This window comes from Perca flavescens, chromosome 17 (assembly GCF_004354835.1).
Source record: "Perca flavescens isolate YP-PL-M2 chromosome 17, PFLA_1.0, whole genome shotgun sequence".
NCBI classification, from domain to species: domain Eukaryota; kingdom Metazoa; phylum Chordata; class Actinopteri; order Perciformes; family Percidae; genus Perca; species Perca flavescens.
Window position 1 is genome coordinate 8,687,709 of NC_041347.1, and position 22,131 is coordinate 8,709,839.

Sequence of the window (22,131 nt, forward strand, 5' to 3'; positions counted from 1 at the left end):
AAGGGGTGATGGAATGCAAAACTGATTTTACCTTGTCATAGTTGAAAAATGACAGTTTGCTGGGTAAATAGGACATACATAGAACCTCAAAAACCTCTTTTCCTCTGCAAATCTCACAATTTGAAACGGCTGCTGAAAATGGGCAAATCTCAACAAGCCGCGTAGTTGACGTCAACTCGGCGGCTCCTCCTCATTTGGCTCTAGTCTCTCTATTTGTCACACCCCAACATTTACATAGGCTACACAACTGACATGAGATCAGGTAGTCTTCTGAATCTAGGTCACGCAGATCTCTGCTATTCCATTTCAAAATTCACTTCCCCTCACAAAAGTGCCTTAAATTGAAATCGGACACAACTGTTAGCCTTGTAAGACCTTGGGGTAGCGGTGATATAAGTGCTGTGACGAAATTCAAACTGTAAATATATTATAGTTATGCTGGCAGCCACCCAGCTCCGCGGAGCCCCGGTAGTGCAGTAATCCACAAAGGGTGACTTTGCCCTGGGTATGGAGCCCAGCAGGCTGCCACTTTCTCGTCAGACTGTGTGGAGCTCCTAAAGTCCGACACGTCTTACCAAATTTGCAATTAGCCATCAATTTTCGTAAAAAAGGCCCATATTTGAGCTTTATATAGTTGATTTCTCGCATAAAAAAGTCTCAGAAGTGAATTTGGTAATTAAACATTGCAGTGTCAAAAATATGAGACCTACTGTCTCAATGTGTGTGTATGGGGATTTGCTCAACCAATCAGCGCACAGTTCATCTAAATATTCATGTGCATACCATTTTTAGAAGAAAAGCTCTTGTTAGAAATAGGGCTAAAACACAGGGATGCATAAGGGCCAATAAAATATCAACCAGGCAATTTTCAGACCCAACCAATGTTACATACCCCATTAGGAGACCTTAAGGAACAGTGTGAAATACCCTATATAATCACCTAGCATTGCCAGACCTTCCTCAACAGCGCTGCAGAGAAAGGTCTGGCTAGTCCACACAGCATTCCAGGATGTGAGCAAAACGTACTCTGGTATATTGGCATTTCTTTAAACCAATCACAATCGTCTTGGGCGGCGCTAAGCGCCAGATGGAGCTGCCATGCTGCTGCAAAATAGGAAGGTGGAACATGTGTACGTTCAAAAGTAGTTTTAGTCGTGTAACAGAGAACTCTGATTGGACAGATAGTCTAGCTAGCTAGAAATCAACCGGTGTTTAGAATGCCAACCCAAAGAAAGAGGAAGTTGACGGACATCCGGCCGAAAAGACTCATCCAGCGGAATTTCCGGTGGCACCAGAGCAATCCCGAGTGACATGCGCAGCATGTAGAATAACATTCACCAAAGTAAAGTACAGACATAGTGTACAAAACAACATACCTAGTTGGCAGCATGCTACAAACAAGAGAATAGTGTTAAGAGGTTTCCTTATGATCGCTGACATCCGTTGTAACAATGGTAAAACTTTCATCAGAGCATTAAATTGTCCGTGCTTTCTGTAAGCTTGCTGTGACTCTCTCACGCGCGCGCATCCCATCGGGCCTTATGCGGAGAATTCAAAAGTACTTTCCTTTTACCAAATCAAAATCATGTATTAATACCAAATGCAACTTATATAAATTCTCAATCATGACATTGGTTGAAAACAAATTATACATTGTTATAATGTAATTGAAACAATTACAGGCCCCTTAGCTGAAAGAGAAACAGAGTAGGAACCCCCTACTATACATACTGTATAGAATTGAGGTGCATATTATTAGAAAGTCATCAACATCATGGAACTACCTACAGTAGCACTCATGTCAATCACACAAAGTATTTCTTGTATAACTTTTATAGGACTTGCTGTATCAGTAATGGTTTTGTTGTATAAAATCTGTATGAACAAGTGATAATTCCAGAGATGGGGACTCGAGTTTGAGACTCGGACTCGTGTGCGACTTAAGTCGCAGACACAGTGACTTGAGACTCGACTTGAGACTCGTCCTCGAAAGACTTCAGACTCGACTCGGACTCGAGCTGCGGGACTCGTGAACAATGTTTATTTTTAGGAAACGTCTGATCAGCTCGCTATACCCCTCCCTCCGTTACCTAGAGCCTGCCTACAACACATAGCCTACTACGTATTGCTGGCTGCGAGAGCGCGGCCACACATGAGAGGACAACAAACAAACATGTCAAATGCACCGGCCGCTGCTGTGCCATTCATCGTAAGCTTTGGGTTCAAAAACTTCAAACAAGAAAGCCCAAACAAAAGCAGCGCTCAATGCCAAATATGCGGTATCACGCTAAAAGATTCTGGCTCAACCACATCTAATTTTATCAGGCATCTGAAAACGCACCCTGAGAGGTGAGTAAACATGTTTAGCTCAGCATTGACCATCTACCGTTAGCTTGCTTCTTGCTTTAGCTACGAGCTAACGTTACGGGAAGTTAACTCCGACTTTCTTCCTTATCAAATATAAATGAGCGTTTGTTTAATTGCCAAACTTGTGGTGGTCGATTAACGTTACGTTAATCATTTAACGTTAATCTGGCTGCCATCGCGTTAATTATTAACGTTGTCTGCAAACAGGTTACAGGATTATTGTTGATCATATAACGTTACAGTTTCATTTAGATATAACGTTAGACTGGTTTGAGAGTCTGGGATGTGTTGACTTACAGTAGTTTTTAAGGTATAGGAGCCAAGGCCTTTCATTATAATTCATCGACAGACAAGGGAGTCCTTTTTCTTCCGAACCTCAATTTTTGGTCTGTACTGTACTGTATGTTCAAGCTACAAGGCAAAATACAGATATTAACTTAAAAGTAAAGCATTCTTGGTGTTTTTGTCATGTTGCAATAGTCTGTTTACAAAATCAAAATCAAAGCTGATACTGTATGCTAATAGATAAAGGAGTCATAATAACATATTACATGCTATTGAATTCCTTATATATAGCTATGCAGTGTTCTAAGCAGCCTGGATGGGTCGCTGTACGTGATGCAACACTTATTATAACCACAAGAGACTTGAGACTTGACTTGGACTCTAGCTCAGAGACTTGTGAGCATCTCTGGATAATTCATGCAAGATTTTTACATATGTGTGTTTTCAGGGATGGGAATGCTTGCAAGTGTTTACACAGATGATGAGGAGAGAGGCAAGGCCATCGGGATCGCCCTGGGGGGGCTGGCACTGGGAGCGTTAGGTATGTAAACATGCGTAGTCCAACCAAGAGACATTTCTGTAAAGGTGACAACAGACTAAACATGGAGCGTGGGTTGAGTGTCTACCATTAATGCTGAGTCCTTATTAATACAAGAAAAAAGAAAAAAACACATAACATATTGTCTACAGCTGCACTAGGCAGGATTCTTACCTTAACACTTCCACATCTGTTCTGAACAGAAAAAACATTCCCATCCTCTGTGAATTATCAAAACTTCAGGAAACCATAAAGCTGTCATGTTTGTGAGTTTCTGTTATGTTCTGTTTCCTGTTTTATTTTGAAATCTGTTTTCTCCCTTGTCTTGTCTAGTTTTACTTGCTGTCTTTAGTGTCCCGCCCTTGTGATTGTCTTATGTGTTTCACCTTTTTACCCAGCCTAGTGTCACCTGTCCCTTGTTAGTCCTTGTTACCTGGTCTATTTAGTCTCTGTTGTGTCTTTGTCTCTTGTCGGTTCATTGGATTCTGTTGATGTGTATTCTGTTGGTGTGTTTGTGCATGGAGTCTACCTTTTGTCTCGGAGTTCCAGTTTTGAGATGCTGTTCTGTTGTTCTGGAATTAGTTTTTTCCTATTACTTTCTGAACACTTTTGGTATGTACTTCATTTTTGTTGGTGAAATCAATCCTCAAACAACAAACTTCCTCCTGCTCTCTGCATTTGGGTCCTCCATTCCCTGCAACTTGTGACAGAAAGAACCAACCACTAATGGACCCAGCAGTGTTTGATCCTCTCATTCACCCTATGGACTCTTATGGTGAGCTTATGATTACATTTTATCGCTCACTGCATGAGGACCCCACCTATGCTAGGCACCTTATGGAGGTGCGCTGGCAGGCTACGGAGCGAGAGTTTGGCTTCCCTGTCTCCAAGCCTTGCGGCCTTTCCGAGCCCTGTTTGTCCTCCAGAGTCTCTTCAGCTGACGTACAGCCCTTCAGAACCCCAGCTGACGTGCAGTCAACCAGAGCCTCAGCGGACCTGGCCAGCCCCTTTGTCTGCTTCTCCAAGTCAAAACGAGTTTCAACCTGGAGGAAAGCCAGAGACCTTTTATGACCCTATTCGAGTATTTTGCTTTGTGTGCTAGACGGACTGAAGAGGCCAAAGCCGCCAGCTTTCAAGCTGGAAAGCAACGGTCTAGTTTGCCTTCCTGCAGCTCTTCTGAACACTTATCTGTCAGCTCAACTGAGACCTGTTTAGTAGGGACCCCCTTCAACAAGCAGTCCTTTGAAGGGACCCGTCTGGCTATTTTTTTCTGGGACTCGTGGAGGCCGAAGAGGAAGGGACAACATGGCTCCCAGCACCATGCCCTGCATCAACCTTTTGTCAGACTGGAGTTGCCCAGCAGACCAGAGCCTGAGCTGACCAGTGTTCCTTTTTGATTTCCTCTGGCTCTCTGCATTTAGGTCCTCCATTCCCTGCAACTTGTGACAAAAGCTGCAACCAAAGACATACAAACTCCTCCTTCTACAACCAGTCAAAGTCTAAGCTAGTAGAAATGTTTGGGGCTTAATGGGGCCATTTCATGAAACCCAAAATTTTTAGTACACAAATAAAAACATATATTCCATGGTTTTAATGTACATTCCATTCAAATATCTAATTTTAAAACGTGTTTTTCCTGGTATGTTTTTCAAAAGTAACCTGACACACTTGTTGCAACGTGAGCGGTCTTAAAAAGCTAGGTTAAAAAACTGCATTAACTGCAGTGATATTAAAGTTGATCTCTCCACAACTGACCATGCAGTGTTTTCTCCACAGTTGGACCCCCATTCGGCAGCGTGATGTATGAGTTTGTTGGGAAGACTGCTCCTTTCCTTATTCTGGCTTTCCTGGCTTTGTTTGATGGAGGTACAGTTACATTGTCTCTTACTGTACATCCAAACAAGAATAATATTTTTATATATATATATATATATATATATATATATATATATTGCAGACCCAGGTCCATATAACACATAATACAGTATACATAGATACAAAAATACATAATTACATATTAGCCTATAGCAATATAACAATAATACATAAAAATTGCATATTAACCTATAGGATATACAGACTATTGCACCAATGCCGTCTTAACCTAGAAGTGTATCTAGAACAGCTTTTCACAGGGCGACTAAAGCTTCAATTATGTGGTTCTCTGACTTGTCCAGGCGACACATGAAACTAAACATCAGCTGTCTTAAGAGTGCCTCACAGGTTGGCACTCTAGTGGACAAAAACAAATGGCTGGCCTATGCCACCTAGGGACACGGAGCAGCAGCCTCATTGCATCATTGTATGTTACCTTGAGCCTCTGCATACTGTTTTTCTTATAATTAGACCACAATTGAGCCGTATATAACTGTGTGATGTAGGTTCTAAAGAGAGAACACTTCACAGAGTCAGAGCACATGGAAAACTTCCTTATAAGCATGTTAACTTGAGAGTAAATTTTACAGCGCTGTCTGTAGAGGTCTTTGTCATCCGTCCAGTCATCAGATATGACATGACCTAAATATTTAATTTCCTCACACACAGCAAGAGGACTATCTGACAGATAAAAGGTCGGAAAAGTTGATTTCCTGTCCTCATCGCTTCTAACTATCATTATGTGACTTTTCTTAGCATTATACTATGTCATAATCAAGGCCATACTGAGAGCACACCTTCAGCATCTGCTGCAGCACTATATGGACAGAGCAGGACCAGGTCGTCTGCATACATAAGATGATTAACAATGGTGTTGCCCACAAGACAGCCGGTTTTTAACCTATTTAGCTGATTTGATAATTCCTCCATATAAACATTAAATAAAATAGGAGACCGAATTCCTCCTTGCAACACAGAATGGAGCAGATACAACATTGTCCCATTTAACCTGAAATGTTTGGTGGGCATACCAAAATGCTAAAATTCTCAAAAAAAATTTAGGGGCACCTCTATCTAGCAATTTTACAAATAATTGTTCATGATTAATTCTATCAAATGCCTTTGACGCATCAATAAAGCATAGGAATACAGATGAATTTAGGCTTGTGTACCTGGACATCATCTCTTTAAGAGCAGAGATACACAGGTCAGTTCCATGTTTTCTTTTGAACCCAAACTGGTTGTCCGTAGTAAGGACATACATTTCTAGCTTTGTTTAGCCATATTCTCTCCAGTACTTTTGACAAGATACTGGCTAATGCAATAGGTCGATAATTGTCAATACTATTGAGCTTACCAGCCTTGTCTTTAAGCACAGGTACTAACATTACAGACATAATAGTTATTAATTTGGCAGGACACCATGAACCAGACAACCATTAAAGCATATGGAGAGCAGAGGGCAGAGCTTATGGCTGGCATATTTTAGATGTTCTGCAGTAATGCAATCCATACCACAGGCTTTGTTGTTATCCAACATATGAATAGCATCATAAATATCTGCTGCCCTAACTATCATATCTGCTGAGAAATAAATATCTTCATGTTTGATTCTAACTGAATTACTTTTAAGACCATTAAAAAGGTCACTGTAGTGCTTACACCAAAGCTTAGCTATTTTTTCTGGGCTACCAACCCCTTCAATATCAACCGGTAAGGTTGTTTTTTTATTATTATTGCTCTCATCGTGTTTTCATTTTTCTTAATAAAAACGGAGTGCATACTTAACTTTAGTTTTTCAACATGTTGCACATCCTTACAATTCATATCTGAACACATTAGGGCCTCATGAGGCAGGGCAATATTATTTTTTTTTTTAAAGATTATTTTTTTGGGCATTTTAGGCCTTTAATTATAGGACAGCTGAAGAAGTGAAAGGGAAGAAAGAGGGGGAATGACATGCAGCAAAGGTCCGCAGGCCGGAATCGAACCCGGGTCCGCTGCGTCGAGGTGTCAACCTCTACACATGGCCGCCCGCTCTACCAACTGAGCTATCTGGGCGCAGGGCAATATTATTTTAGAGACTTTCCGTTCGCAGTGAAGATCCAGCCACCACCTCTTTGCTCAGTTTTGACCAGTCCAGTTTACTTGAGAAAGCAACATTATTATTTCTGGACAGCAGGGGAACATTCTCAACATCTATCAGTGCAGCAATAGGTATGTGATCAGAGGTGGCAAGTTCATAACAAATCTCCACATTACCCAGTGAGGCATGAGCATCAGCTGTGGTCACAATATGGTCCAGCCAAGATGTTGTGTGCCATTTCACTAACGTAGGTAAAACTTGTGTCAGGCAACAGATAAAATTAATTTAGACTTATTACAGAACTGCTGTAGGTGTGCTGCAAATAAGGATTTGCTATCAGACATGTCAGCATTAAAATCACCCATGACACAGGATGAGCTGTTATCCTCTATGAATAAATGAATAAAAGCTAACCTGTTCAGAAATTCGTCCTCATGCTCATATGATTCATACGGTGTATAAACATTTAAAATAATACATTTCTTTTCATTACAATTACACTCTAGTCCAACGGCCCAGTCAACATTTAGACGCACCACCTTCACCACTGGGTCATATTTGATGTTCCACAATATAGCTACACCACCAGCTATCCTACCTCGAACCAGCCTCGTACTGAGGTCGGTAGTGGACTCTCCAGCCCCAAGGAAGTTCATGTGTATAGTGTTCAACTTATCTAGATCTTGTTTCGCCAGCCAGGTTTCTTGCAGGCACAGAATAGCACATTCGTCCAGCAATGTGTCTACAACCAGACGTCTTGATCTATCAGTAGCAGTGTGTCCTACTTGCAACCTGCGAGTGTTGTATGAAACAACCCGCATTTAATGCTCCCAACGGAGCAGCTGGCCTTCATCCCGTCCTCGCCCACACATATAATAGGTACCCCAGCATCGTTACCGTGCAGCAGCCCCTCACCTCGAGAGCGAGGGGCATCCTCTGGACCAGATGGACCTCCGTCTGCTCCTCTAGGGCGACGAGGCTCATAGTAGCGTCGGACAAAAGACCCAGCGGGCCAAAGCTGCGGGTCGTACGGCTCCGCCACATCATTACATTCAGCGGAGATACAGAAGGAGCTGAATCTACTCTGTGTTGTCTCTATTTTGCTACATGTCACTTCCCGGCCCAGTATCCTTTTTAAATACTCACTAAGAGTATTGGCATCTACACTGTGATCAAACTTTGTAGCAAATACCTTTACCATCTTAGTTTTGACAGCCAGTATATTGCTTACCACACCAGTCCCGATTATGCTGCTTTTCTTTCTCACATACCTCGCTGAACTTTTTACAGTACGAGGTGTAGGGATTCGATGGGCAGGGTTCTCAAGTACCTGCTTCAGTCGTACCTGCTTCAGTCGTACCTGCTTCAGTCGGCTCCCATCCTTTACCACCGTGCTCCATGGGGGGGGGTCTGCGTTCATCCCAGGGCTGGATCTACAGACTGGGCTGGTTGACTGCTGTCGGTCCCGCCAGGCAATACAGTCAACCATCCATTAACCCCAGAAGGAATGCAGGGGGCAGGATCAGGACCCGGCGGCTTCTCCATCACAGTCGGGGGAAGACCTGTCGGGCGCAGGGCCCGGTTGTATCTCCACAGCAGAGAGGCAGGCAGCCGGAAAAGTAGCGTCCGGGCCACAGTGCCCCTCCACAGCAGTCAGCCGGCTGTCGAGTTTAACAGAAACTGTAATGTTTCACAGGCAGCTACCTGAGTTCCCATAGTTCTTTTTAAGTACTCAATGTCAACATTGATTTGGTGCATATTCCCGAGAAGCACAGACACATTGATGTGTTTAAATGAGACGGGGGTAATTCATCCAGGAAGTGCGATACAAATCTTGGGGTCTCTTCACCGCACTCATTAAGCGCTTGCAGGCACATTTTGACATTGTTAATGTCCTTCTTTGGTCCCCTGTGGGAGATCCACCGTTTGTTGTGTGGAAGGTGTTCTGACAAAACTGCCTTTGAAGACTCAATCCGCTCGGAGCTGAAACTGCTCGTTACTATCGCCACAATATCATCGTGACTTAGTGTTCGCATTTTGATCATAATAAAGTTCAGCAACTCATCCTCGACTATGACTCTAACGTCTTCAGTGTGGTAAATCTCCGGTTTAATTTGAGTAAACTCTCATGTAAACTCTCCCACAGCACGCCGTGCTGCTGCACTGGCCGCCATGCGTTGTGTTCAATTTGATATCAAATAATAATATAATTAAAGATAATGTGTGAGCTCAACATTGTTGAAAACAATTCCATAAACTTTTTTTAAATACTATGTATTATCTTAGATACAGAGGTGGAAAGTGACAAAATACATTTACTCACTGTATTGAGTAGTTTAGTTGTATATTTTGTATTTTTCAAGTAGTTTTTAAAATCGTTATTTTAAAATGTACTTCATTAAGTTTTGAGTGAAGTACTGTATTACAAATGCCATCCGTTACTGAGTAAAAGAAATACTTTGACTAACGAAAACCGAAAGGAAGAAAACAAATCACGCCCGGAACAACTACACCAGACCTGGGCATTCTTTTTTTTGTGCGAACGTATGCAGCTTCTTCTTCTCTGGTTGCAAGTCGCAATTAAAAAGAATTAGAAGAAGAACTGCAAGGTCGGACGGTCGGACCTTCTTTTACTGTCTATGGGTAGGACCCATGGATGTGTCGGCGAGCCGCGAACTGAGTGGGAGACGTTAGCATGGACGTGAATGAGCTGTTATCCCTCAAATATGACAGCTCATGGGAAAGAAAGAAAGGTTGATACAGAGTGCCGAGGTTTTAACCAAACATGGACCTCTAAGTTTTTATTTACTGAAATCAAAGGTAAAGCTGTGTGCTTAGTTTGTGGAGAACAGATCGCTGTGTTAAAGGATTATAATTTGAATCGGCACTACAATACTAAACACACAGAGAAATACAACAACTTGACTGATGCAGAGTGGGTCTCTTTATTAGTCTCCCTAAGGAGAAATTCGTTTTGGACAGAGAAATTGCATCTGAAGTTTTGCTAGTTACACTGCAATAGCAACCAGGCATCCAGGGATGCAGCAGTCAAGACCAGCTTTGTGATATCTCCAGGGATGGACTGGGACAAAAAAATCGGCCGTGGCGGCCCACACCCGCTGTGATTGGTCAGACACATTCCCTGCAGAGAGTCCTCTTAAAATATGCGTGCATTCTATGATATGAGTTCCCTAGTGTTCTGCATTCATGTCATAGGTTTGGATCCTTCAAGAGGGGTCTCAAGACTTATCTGTTGATCTTACACTTAAATAATTCATTCATTCTTAGAGTTATTTGTGTATTTGTGGTATTTGTTTATTTTTTATTTAAATTATTGATATTTGATACTGTATTGCCATTACCCTTCCCAAAAGCTACAATAAAGCTGAGAGTAGTATATGCCCTGGAAAAGAGCACTTTGGCTTTGCAATGCTACTGAATAACATTAGCTCATTAAGCAATTCAAGGAACACTGATGCTTGTATCAAAACTGATTTTATAGATCACACAGACTTTTCAGCTGGCCAACCACTAGCATTTTACATGTAAGCTTAAGCAGTTAGGTTACCTGACAGCCACATTAATGTTACAGTCGTTATGACGTGAGGTACACACACACACACACACACACACACACACACACACACACACACACACACACACACACACACACACACACACAGAGCCTCCGTCCCTTCCTGAGAGTCCCTGTTAATTTGCCTACTCTATACCATGTCGTCAACTACTCTCTCTTCCATAGCGGCCCAATTTTTTTTTTTTAAATAAATAAAAAATTATTATACTATTATATCGGAGATTTGGGCCAAAAGTGCGTTGGCCCACTGGGAAAATGCCAGATGGCCATTCCAGTCCTGGATATCCCGTAAAATCGCCTAAAACTAAAAGAAGTAAGCCATTTTCTGAAGGTTTCTTTCTTTGCCCACCCCTTCTGTAGGACAAGTATGTAGGAGACCGGCTAAATTAATTCACATACATCTAATTAGCTCGTATGGGCTACTTAGGTGTGTAGAAGCTAGCTGCTAGTCTGGGCTGTGAACATTAGGGTCGGTTTATATTAATATAATTAACAGTCTATGGGTCCAACCCATTTATGGGGTCAAAACACGTGATTTGGCCTTGATTTGCATTATAACTGTTGTTTATGTTTGTGAAGAAAGGAATGTCCCTCAGAACTAACAATGTATGGTACTTTCACTTTCAATTGACTGTTTGAAAACATTTTATGGGATGGTCTGACCTAAAATTACACATTATATCTTTCTAAGGGTTTTAAATGTCATGTGTGACATGTGTTATTATTACATGTGTATACATTTGTATAGATGTTTATACATTTTTATTTAATTAAAAACAAAATAGTTTTGGATTTATGACCCCATGTCATATTTTCACTACATGGGAGAGATTCCCCCCGCCCCGTCTTACAGTTTTTTTTATGTAAATAAGTAACTAGTAACTAACTACTTATTGCTTTTACTTGAGTAATTTTTCAGATAGGTAATTTTACTTGAGTAAGATTTCATCAAAGTATTGGTACTTTTATTTCAGTACAATATTTGAGTACTTTTTCCACCTCTGCTTAAATATCAAAAGCTTATATTGATTTTAATCAATGTGTGTCTTTACAGCTCTGCAGCTCATTGTTCTTCAGCCCACCAAGGTGGAACCAGAGGTGAGTTTGTTAGCATGATCATTCATTTCCTAAAGCTTATCTTACTTCATTAAGATGACCTTTACAGCTGCAGAACATTTCCAAGAAGTTTTTATGGCATTTTTTTCTTAATTAGATCATACATACAGGAAGTGTGAAGAGAAACAGAGAAGGGGGATGACATGCAACAAAACATCTATTGCCTTTGGTAAATGGTAAATGGACTGCACTTACTGTACATAGAACCTTTAACCTGAAACTAGTACAAAATACTTTACAGTGCCTGACATTCACCCAAGCAAACAAGGACACTCACAATTTAACATTCAGGATCCAACCTTCAATTCGGCAATCCATTTTAAGCTGAAGTTAAAATTACTGACTTAAAACTGTATACGCCCACATAACCTGAATGAGAGCAACAAAGGGAACTGTAAGTAATTAAAGTAATCTTTCGTCAGACCATTACTGGCTCTTTTCTTTGATCTGTGGAGTTGATGGGTGTCTTTAACAATGGCTGCCAAGAGGCAACAGGCCACAGCCAATTAGAAGGCTATTTGAAAAAGAAGTACAAGGAAAGGAGTAGTGGTGTAACAGATCCTAGTTGATCCGTGGTCCGTATCAATCAACACTCACGATTCAGAGTGAACTGCGGATTAATTGCAAAGTTTAACCATAATAATAGTGTGAAATGCAATTTTGCTGTCGCTGTTACTTAATGGAGGGTTGCCGTGAAAAGATACAAGCAACGCAATTTTCTGTTCACGTGAACGGAGCATTTTAAAAGTAGTTGACAGAGACGGTGATGGCTACAGGAGGAGCGGAAGAACTCAAAAAGCCATGACGCCAGCTACAGAGCTCCGTCCTATCAGCAGCAGTCGGTAGTTGAGTCACCCGAGAATAGGGGGCTTTGAGCCGGGTACAGGGCAGTAAGAGCTGTAGCCGGTTACATGTATGTCTACGTCTACGTTTCGACAGACACTATGGTTGAATTTAGGTGACAAAAAGTAAGCGTCATGTGGCAACGACCCCGGCTTGAATGCGTTGTGTTTTATGACAGTTCTTTAAGTAATAAATGGAAAGCATTTAAAAATATATATTGTCACCCCTTTTCTGGTGCTGAACTGAAAATTGATTCGATCTGTGACTGAAGGCTGATTTAATAATGGAAGAACCCATGGATGTCAGTCACGTTTGTCTGTTTCTCCATGCTTATTCCTCTGCATGGAGTTTGAATTATAACTGTAGCAAGGTGATTGGGGCAGGGTAAATACATCAGTATTAAGATTAAAGAGAGTGAAAAGCGCTTCACAGTAGCTTCAATGAACTCATTAGACAGCACTTAGAAAGAGTGCTCTGCTGCTTCTTTTCAGGATGACCCATAATCTGATATATTAGTGGAGATACTAGCCAAGCAGATCTGCTCATGGAAACAAAGCCAATGAGATAATCTGGTTTGGGTCATTAGCAGATGCTTTCACCTTTTCTGATTAGACATTTCCATTAGGTTCCACAGAGGCTTGCAGCAAGGCACAATAGGGTTGTGTACCGAATGTGGTACTTTTTAGGGTACCGACTGAAAAAAACCTGCATGTTCAACACATTCTTACTCCCAGCGGCGTCAAAAGCAACGCTTGGTCAGGGGCCTTTGGCGTTTGTTACTGGCGCAAAAGTCTCCTTTAGCGTCTAGTCCTTTGGCGTCATATTTAGATGCGTTTGGTCGGGACTCTTGGCTTACGTTTAACTGACATGTGGGACAATAATGGGACAGTTAGGTTTAGGTAAAGATGGTGGGTGGGGTTACAAAATGTCCGTTTCAGTGAGTGTGTCTTCAACAAAGCTGGAAGAGTTAGAAATGAGTACTGGACTTAAACCCTCCACTGTGGATGCTGTGCTCTTTACTCCATGATGCTCTGTAAGAGACTGGGCTTCTGGCTGTAGCGTTGATTTGTTCAGATTGTATCGCCTGTTTGTTTTCTGCACGTCGGTGCAGCAGCCTGCCTCCACTTGTCAAAGATGCCTTTTCACAGTAGTGGTGATAATAAATGTTTAAACTAACATTGTTATATGCTTGAAGTGTTTTATATCTATGGATTTTATTGAAGGTAAGTCAAGTGTTGATTCGAGAGGCTAAATTGATCAAACATTTGGTCAACTCGCTGTCAGCCGCTGGCTACTTGGTCATCACTTTAAAAAACATAACCATTAACAAGGCTATGGCCTAAGCATCTCAGGCCTAGATTTTAAACCCTTGCAGGGCTCTATCATTGGGTACCATATTTCAGGTACCGGTTAAAATGTGAACCGTACCTCCATTAGTCCTATTAAGCTCAGATAATGTTATTCTGCTTATATTTAGCAGTATATATCATTCTCTGTTTTACATGTATAACGTGTTTGACTTTTCATTTGCTCCAAATAACATGCCAATTCTATAAAGTTACAATCTGGAAGATCTCCGTTCACCTATGGTGCTAAGAGGGAATTGTGGGTGTGTATTGGGATCTCACTTCCCAGAGATCCAAACAGTGTGACGTTAGTTAGTTGGCAGTTGAGGAGCGAGTTTGTTGCACTAGCTCCGCCTACCGTCTCTGGTGGACTATAATAATATGTTGTATTCATGTTAAGACTGTTTAATTTTTGAAAAAACTTTCAAAAATGTACAATAACAGTAATTTGCTGCCCCCCCCCCCCTGCAAATATTACAAAGGGTTGATTGTCTGTCCCCTTCCTCTTTCTTATTGTAGACGTTCTAACCTCCGGTGGATTTGTGAGGACTATGGTTAACTGCTCCTCAGATCTCTGCAGGGTAAATCCAGACAGCTAGCTAGACTATCTGTCCAATCTGAGTTTTCTGTTGCACGATTAAAACTACTTTTGAACGTACACATGTTCCACCAAAACAAGTTCCTTCCTGAGACTATTTAGCAGAGGCACCGTGGCTCCGTCCGGCGCATAGCACCACCCAAGACGATTGTAATTGGATTAAAGAAATGCCAATAAACCAGAGCACGTTTTTCTCCCATCCTGGAATGCTGTGTGGACTAGCCAGACCTTCCTCCGCAGCGCTGTGGAGGAAGGTCTTCAAGGAGGTGATGTTGGCAGTGTGTGCAAACATACAAAGGAAGTATAAAAATGCTTTTTTTATCACTGAGATTTGTAACCTGAGTATTTTAAAGGTGGGTTTGGTTGAGGGCTATGGTATAAGCTTTTTGTATTTAATATATAATGTTGTTCTTGTGCCTTTGTCCTTCACAGAGTCAGAAGGGGACCCCGCTGTTGACGCTAATGAAGGATCCATACATTCTGATCGCAGCTGGTAAGAAAATAATAGCAGCACAGTATTATGAAGAAACCTAATGTCATCCCACTTAGGAGAAGCGTGAAGTGGAATATTGCCTTTTATAATGGGGCTGGGAAAAGAGCAGGGAGAGAAATTGACCCGGATCTTGTTTTTTGTCTAAAGCACTTTGCTTGGACTTGTGTTGTGAAGTGGGTTTGGCATGTTAAAGAGAGTCATCTATCCATCAGAAAAATGCTGTGAACAACACTGTGTTCAGTGTGTTCCATCACTTCCTTATATGTAATTCATGTACCATCCTTAAGCTATAGTCCGTCCAGTATATTTATCAAGCACAATTAAATTCTAAATAGAGCCCAGTAAAATAGTTTAAGCTCAGACACTCTGAACTCATTTTAGCTGTTTGTCTGCACACTCAGTCACCAGCCAAAGATCAAGACCATGGAGTATCAAGCACACAGAAAATGGACCCACGAGGCAAGACTCAAAATACAACAGTTTATTTAGCAGTTAAATAAACTCAGCAGCAGTGTCCAAATAACAACAGGCAAGGGAAAAATCCAGAAAACAGGCAAAGGTCCAAAATCCAGGGAATCCAAAAAAACAACAGCAAACAGCAAACAGGAATACAGGAAACCGCTCAAAAGCTCCACACAAAGGAAACAGACAATCTCACACTGGGGAGAGGCGAAGACAGAACTTAAATACACAACTAAATTAGGCACAGGTGCAACACATTAGGGCGGGGACAGGTAATCACACAAGCGGAAAATACTAGCAGGACATAAAACAAGACCACAACAGGAAGAGAGAAAACTTACAAGATAAAACAGGAAGTGGAAAACAAAACAGAAAATGTAACACAAACTCAAACAACAACTAGACACAGGGACGAAACATGACATGGAGTAGCGTTTGGAACACGGCTTTTAAATTGAGAGCATTGCCAAAGGGGCCAATCCACTGTTTTCTAGCACAGTACCAGGTGCTGACTTTTAGCACATCCATTTCACACACAGCTGCAAACTGCCCCAGTGTGCACTGGAGGTCACAGGTTGATTAAGAAGGCGGAACTACAACATCAGCAAACGGGGCAGTTCTTAGGTCACCAAACTGGATGCTTCACAGTACTTAGCTGCTCAATTTCTGTCCACAACAATCAAATGGGGGTAGTGTGTTTAAGTTGCGGCGGGGGTTGCAGCAGGGGGAAACTCCAAAGAACACACGGGGCCTGTGCCGTAAAGCTGAGACCAACTCAACTTTTGGCGTAACGCAAACCCACGTGTTTTGAGGCAGTGTGAGAATCCTGTACAGTGAAAAGGAAACATCACTGCTTTTATTACTGCCAAAAGAAAGTTTTAAACACTTTGAGGGTAAAAAACAAAAGACAAACACTGAACTGCCCGCGAGGTTGTGTAACAGCTGACTGTTTCCTACAACAGCACTCGCTGTGTCTCGCTCCTCTCTTTTCTTTCTCTCTCTCCTGGGAAATGAAGCTGTCTTCAAGTGGGGTCGGAAAAACCTCTAAATCTATAAACGATCTGACGGAAAACATTAACTGTGAAATATAAAGTCTACTTGTGCTTTGTTGGGGGGTTTAAGAACACAACAGGACATCACAGAAATGGGCTGACAGTCCCCCTGCCGCACTACCCTGCTAATCACCGGATCGTTTTTTTTGGTCTGAATGCACCGTAAGCCATTGTTTCTACTCATTGTTTGACTTGATGATTTGCCAGAAACTTTTTGAGGCCAACAGAAAGTTCTCCTCCATGGCCTCTCTGCCTTCATCTGCAGCCACAGAAGCTACAGTCCTCCTTGCATCCAGATATCTGTTTGCTGATTCAGAAGTTACCCAGGAGAGGCGAGCCTGAAAAGCCTTCTTTTTCATCATGATGGCTTCTTTTACAACTGTTGTGTTGTTGGATTACTACAGCCACATGTACCAATGAGCTGACATAACAGAAGTAGGACGTGTAGAGAATCCAAGTAGAACATGCCCAGATCAGATTCCATGTCCCCAGCCTTTCCACATGATATCAGGGGTTGCACCTTGCGAACAGGGGCCTCTTTTAGGTTTTCTCAATTCACCCTCACTGCATGTTTGGGTTTAACATTTGTCCAGCAGTCAGGGGTTAGACTGCTCTCCAAGACATATGATTGTAGAGCTGACGAAAAAACTACAGTTGATTGTTAATCCGATTGTACTGCCTACGTCTTCTGATCAGTGGCTCAAGCCCCCTTAAATTTAATTTCAGCCCCCCTAAAAATGATAATAATAAAAACAAGTTTTATTTTTTTAAATCAATTTAGAGTTTGCAAACTTGGCTGTTAGTGACAGAGGGCAAACAAATACAGGTTCAAAGAAAGAGGTTTAATATCCTGTGTCGCTGTAGCCAATGCTATGCACCTGTAACTCAGTCAAGGAAAGTTTTATTTTAAATATTTTACTCCTCATTATCAATGATTCTGGTAGTCCATAAGGGACTTTTGTAGTTTTTTCATATGTTCAATATTTTGCATGTATCCTCTGTTATAATAATACATACATATATTCATTGTTATCCAGTGAAATTACTGATTTAGCAAGGGGGGGGAGGGGGTAAACACTTTTGCAAGGCCCCCCTAAAGATCTGATCCTAGAATTGCCCCCAGGTTCTGATATCCTCATTAACTAAGCTTGCTCAGACATGTGTTTTGTAAAGAAACTTTTTTTATTATTGGTCACATATCGTACAGTACAATGTTGTGAAATTCAATCCCTGCATTTAACCCATCCTAAGAATTAGTAGCAGTGGACAGCTACATACAGCGCCCGGGGAACAACTTGGCGTTCAGTGTCTTGCTCAAGGACACTTTGACATGTGGCCAGAGGAGGCCGGGATCAAGGGGAGTCCATAACTACAGATGCCCAGTAACAACACACTACCTGGGCTAAGTTTAGACTGGCCATTCCTCCCTTTCATGCGCCTCCAAGTTTAAGCTGTTGCCAGGAGCGACAACACAGGCAAACCCACGCCTTCTCACCGTGACAAGGTGGTGATCCTCTGCAGTGACAGACAGGAATGATATGAACACAGGCCAACAGTCATTGTGAAACACAAGTTTCACAATCCTAGCAGGTCAAACGGACTCTACCCACGGAGTCTACCCAAGGCTGAACTCATCAAGCCATGATCTCATTCTTACTGCTATCTGCATTGGAACATACACATGTATGTGGCAGGAAAATTGCATTTGTGTGCCAGTTAGCCTTTTCCATCACATGAATTACTGAAACACAGCAACAAAGAGAGCTGTGTGTGTGTGTGTGTGTGTGTGTGTGTGTGTGTGTGTGTGTGTGTGTGTGTGTGGGTGTGTGGGTGTGTGGGTGGGTGGGTGTGGGTGGGTGGGTGGGTGGGGCTGGAGGTCGGAGGTTGGAGGTTGGAAGGGAAATTTAACAAATAGGGACCAAGGAACAAAAACAGAGTATAACTGACACTTTGTCAACTTATGCTCAATCCTCCTCCCCAGGTGCCATTTGTTTTGGAAATATGGCCTTTGCCATGATGGAGCCAATGCTGCCAATCTGGATGATGGAGACCATGTGTTCCAGTAAATGGCAGCTAGGTATTTATAATGCTCTTTTCAGTACTCACTAAGAAAATACACATTAAAAAAGAAATTCAGTCAGTATTTCAAAATGCACACAAATGGGAGAACCCACACAAATGGTACTTATTTGTTGACATTGTCAGAAATGTGTCAATTCAAATCAATAATCTCACGGCAGTTCGTGATATAGTCATGTAATTTAATCTATTGATTTGTGTACACAGACACGTTTATCTCATTTTTTTCGTGATGCTGAGCACGTTATTTAAACTAATGTATTTCAATGGGAAACATCTTTCGTGATCCCAGCACGATTCTTTCTGCCAGTCAGGCTGCAGCAGAGAAGCTGTATACAGCTTTGCTATTATTGGTATTTTTAGCCCAATAACCGCTGTTTTAATCAACATTTATTCACTAGATCTTATCATGGTTTATATGTATTTCTTTTAATGTTATTATTTCGGCCAGGGAAGCTGGATTGCTTTGTTTATTGATATTTTTAGAACTATTATATAACGCTACATCTATCAACATTTATTTAGATGTTATCATGGTATTCATTTCTTAATTTTAATAATATTATTTTGGTCCCATTACCAGGGAAATATTACAGTATGCTGTTGTAGCCTACGATATGAGCCGAGATGGACGCATTCAAAGCCGGTTTCCCACAATGCAATGCAGGCATTCATATCAGAGAATCGGATAGCGATCAGCAGGTCTTTAACAACAGTATCGCTTCAATCTACATATTTATTCAGTGGTTTTGTCACCAGCAACAACACGTTGCTCTGTTTTGTTCCAGTAAGTTATGCACCGTAATAACCTTTAAAAACATCTGCGGAATATTCCGGAAGTGACGTAGTAATTACCGCTCGGCGGATAGAAAGATACAAAAACATAATATTCGTAATATTGATGTTTTTGTCTAATGTTATATTTGAGGATTTAAACAATAAAGATATTAATAATAATAAATACAGTTTCATGTATTTGTCTCATGTACTGTTTGCTCGGTCGGCCGGCGGGCAGCGGCAATCTGAAATGGAATGAAGCCCGTTCAAGGCCAACAGCAGAACCACAGGAGCCGAACCAGTCCTCCCACCCACCCCGGAGGAACTACAAGTGAACCAGCTTTGTAACAGGTTCTAGGGCGCCTCTATAGTGGGAGTAGTAGTTTATAAATATATTGGTATATGTCTCATAAGTAGAAGTTGGCAGTGTAGAATTTTGGATACACCCTGGGGTTTTTGGGGATGGGGAACACACTGGTGTCATCATTAAAAATCAAATCGTTAAATAGGTGAAAATAGCTTATTACCATATTTGACAGTGGGTAAACTTTGGTGACCATATCTACATCAGACAGCTGAGGTCCAGAGCTTTCTAGAACAGCTAGTCCTATGTATGTAGAACCTTCTATAACAGCTGGTCCTATGTGTGTAGCACCTTCTATAACAGCTGGTCCTATGTGTGTAGCACCTTCTATAACAGCTGGTCCTATGTGTGTGTCTTCTGCCAGAGGATAAGAGGGTAATGTAATGCAACCTTGTATAACAGAAACCTTCTGATTCACCGTGATTCTGCTCGAAATGATAACACACACTTTCAACACTGGCCTTCCAGGCAAAGATGTTGTCCATATGAACACCAAGAACTGATGGATTGGTTCATCATTTATGACCTCTGATACCCTCTGACCCATGTCACGACCAACTCAGTTTGTCAAATGGTTGAATGAGATTGTTGGCAGCAGAATATGCTAAAGTACTTGTGTCTGTGTGCAGGATAGGCTGAGACAGAAGTGTGCCAAAAATGCCAAAACACATACATACGCATACAAAGCTATATACATCTTACTCTGTGAACAAAAACCTCGGCAACAATCTGCTTATCTTTTTAATTACCATAAATTATTTCAAAAAAGTAATTTATTTAAAACAACTAATAATGCAGTGTGATGTTGAATCAAACTAAGTCCCACACATGAATATGCTCATGTTTTTTCCCTTTAATCTTTGCTATAAATATTCATCAACCGCAAAATTAGAAAATTGCGTTTCTAAATAATGATACATGGAAAATAAAATACATTTTTTTTCTGTTTGTAAATAGTTTAGTTTTAGTTTTTCACAACAGTAAAAGTCAAAACAAATGCCCAATAATCAAACAAGCCATTAGGCTGTAGTTCTAAACACTCAACTGTAGGTTGTTTATACAGTATATATAAGGCAAATCAAAGTGCTTAGCATAAAACACTATTTTTTCATTATTGGTATTTTTATTGTATAAATTCTCACATCGTGTAGCAATCTTTCACAGACGCGGAGCGGTAATTACTACATCACTTCCGCTGAGTTTTTTTTTAAAGATTATTACGGTGCATAACTTACTGGATCAAAACTGAGCAACGTGTTGTTGCTGGTGACAAAACCACTGATTAAATATGTAATTGAAGCGATATTGTCGTTAAAGACCCGCTGATCGCTGTCCAATTCACATGATAACATCTAAATAAATGTTAGACGTAGCGTTATAGTTTTAAAAATATCAATAAACAACAAAGCAATCCAGCTTCCCTGGCTGAAATAGACATAAATAATAACATTAAAAGAAATACATATAAACCATGATAAGATCTGGTGAATAAATGTTGATTAAAACAGCAGTTATTGGGCTAAAAATACCAATAGTAGCAAAGCTGTGTACAGCTTCTCTGCTGCAGCCTGACTGGCAGAAAGAGTCGTGATGTGATCATGAAAAATGCTTCCCATTGAAATACATTAGTTTAAAAAATGTGCTCAACATCACAAAAAAATTTGATAAACGTGTCCGTGTCCACAAATCAATAATTCAATTCAATTAAATTTTATTTATAGTATCAAATCATAACAGAGTTATCTCGAGACACTTTACAGATAGAGTAGGTCTAGACCACACTCTATAATTTATACTTTATAATAGATTAAATTACATGACCATATCACAAACTGCTGTGAGACTGGGTTGGTGTTTTATTGAGCTCATAGTTACAGGTGTCGCATAACGGTAGTGTTATACTGTGTTTCTAATTTTTGGTCCTTTCTATTTACATAGATGAGGGGGCCAGATTATTAGAAACACCTGTGAGTATGATGCAGTCCAGAACAACACCACCACTGTGACCTGTATGTTAAAACATATGATTTCATTTAGACCTCTATGACAGTGTCAACAAAAACTGAACATTAAAGGGCCCAATACGTGTTTTGCATTGTTTAACCTCTACTACACTGTGTGTGTACTGTACATTACTGGAAACCATTTTCCAAAGCATAGTGCGTCAGAATTTCTAAGATGTGTCCATCCCTTCTAAGTGATTTCCATTCGTTTTAAACCTGGGAAAACTTGAAAAAAAATATTTTGTAATATTT

At 41.0% G+C, this 22,131-nt stretch overlaps 1 protein-coding gene across 1 annotated transcript in view; it reads left to right on the top strand.

Annotated features, from left to right (window-relative positions):
- Positions 1–22,131, top strand: part of LOC114572384 (synaptic vesicular amine transporter-like) — a 79,770-nt gene that overhangs the window by 4,947 nt on the left and 52,692 nt on the right. Inside the window, exons 6-10 of the mRNA XM_028603995.1 lie at positions 3,101–3,193; positions 4,967–5,056; positions 11,801–11,844; positions 15,082–15,142; positions 18,638–18,733. Of these exons, the coding sequence (XP_028459796.1) occupies positions 3,101–3,193; positions 4,967–5,056; positions 11,801–11,844; positions 15,082–15,142; positions 18,638–18,733 (384 nt within the window). The remainder of the gene's footprint in view (positions 1–3,100; positions 3,194–4,966; positions 5,057–11,800; positions 11,845–15,081; positions 15,143–18,637; positions 18,734–22,131) is intronic.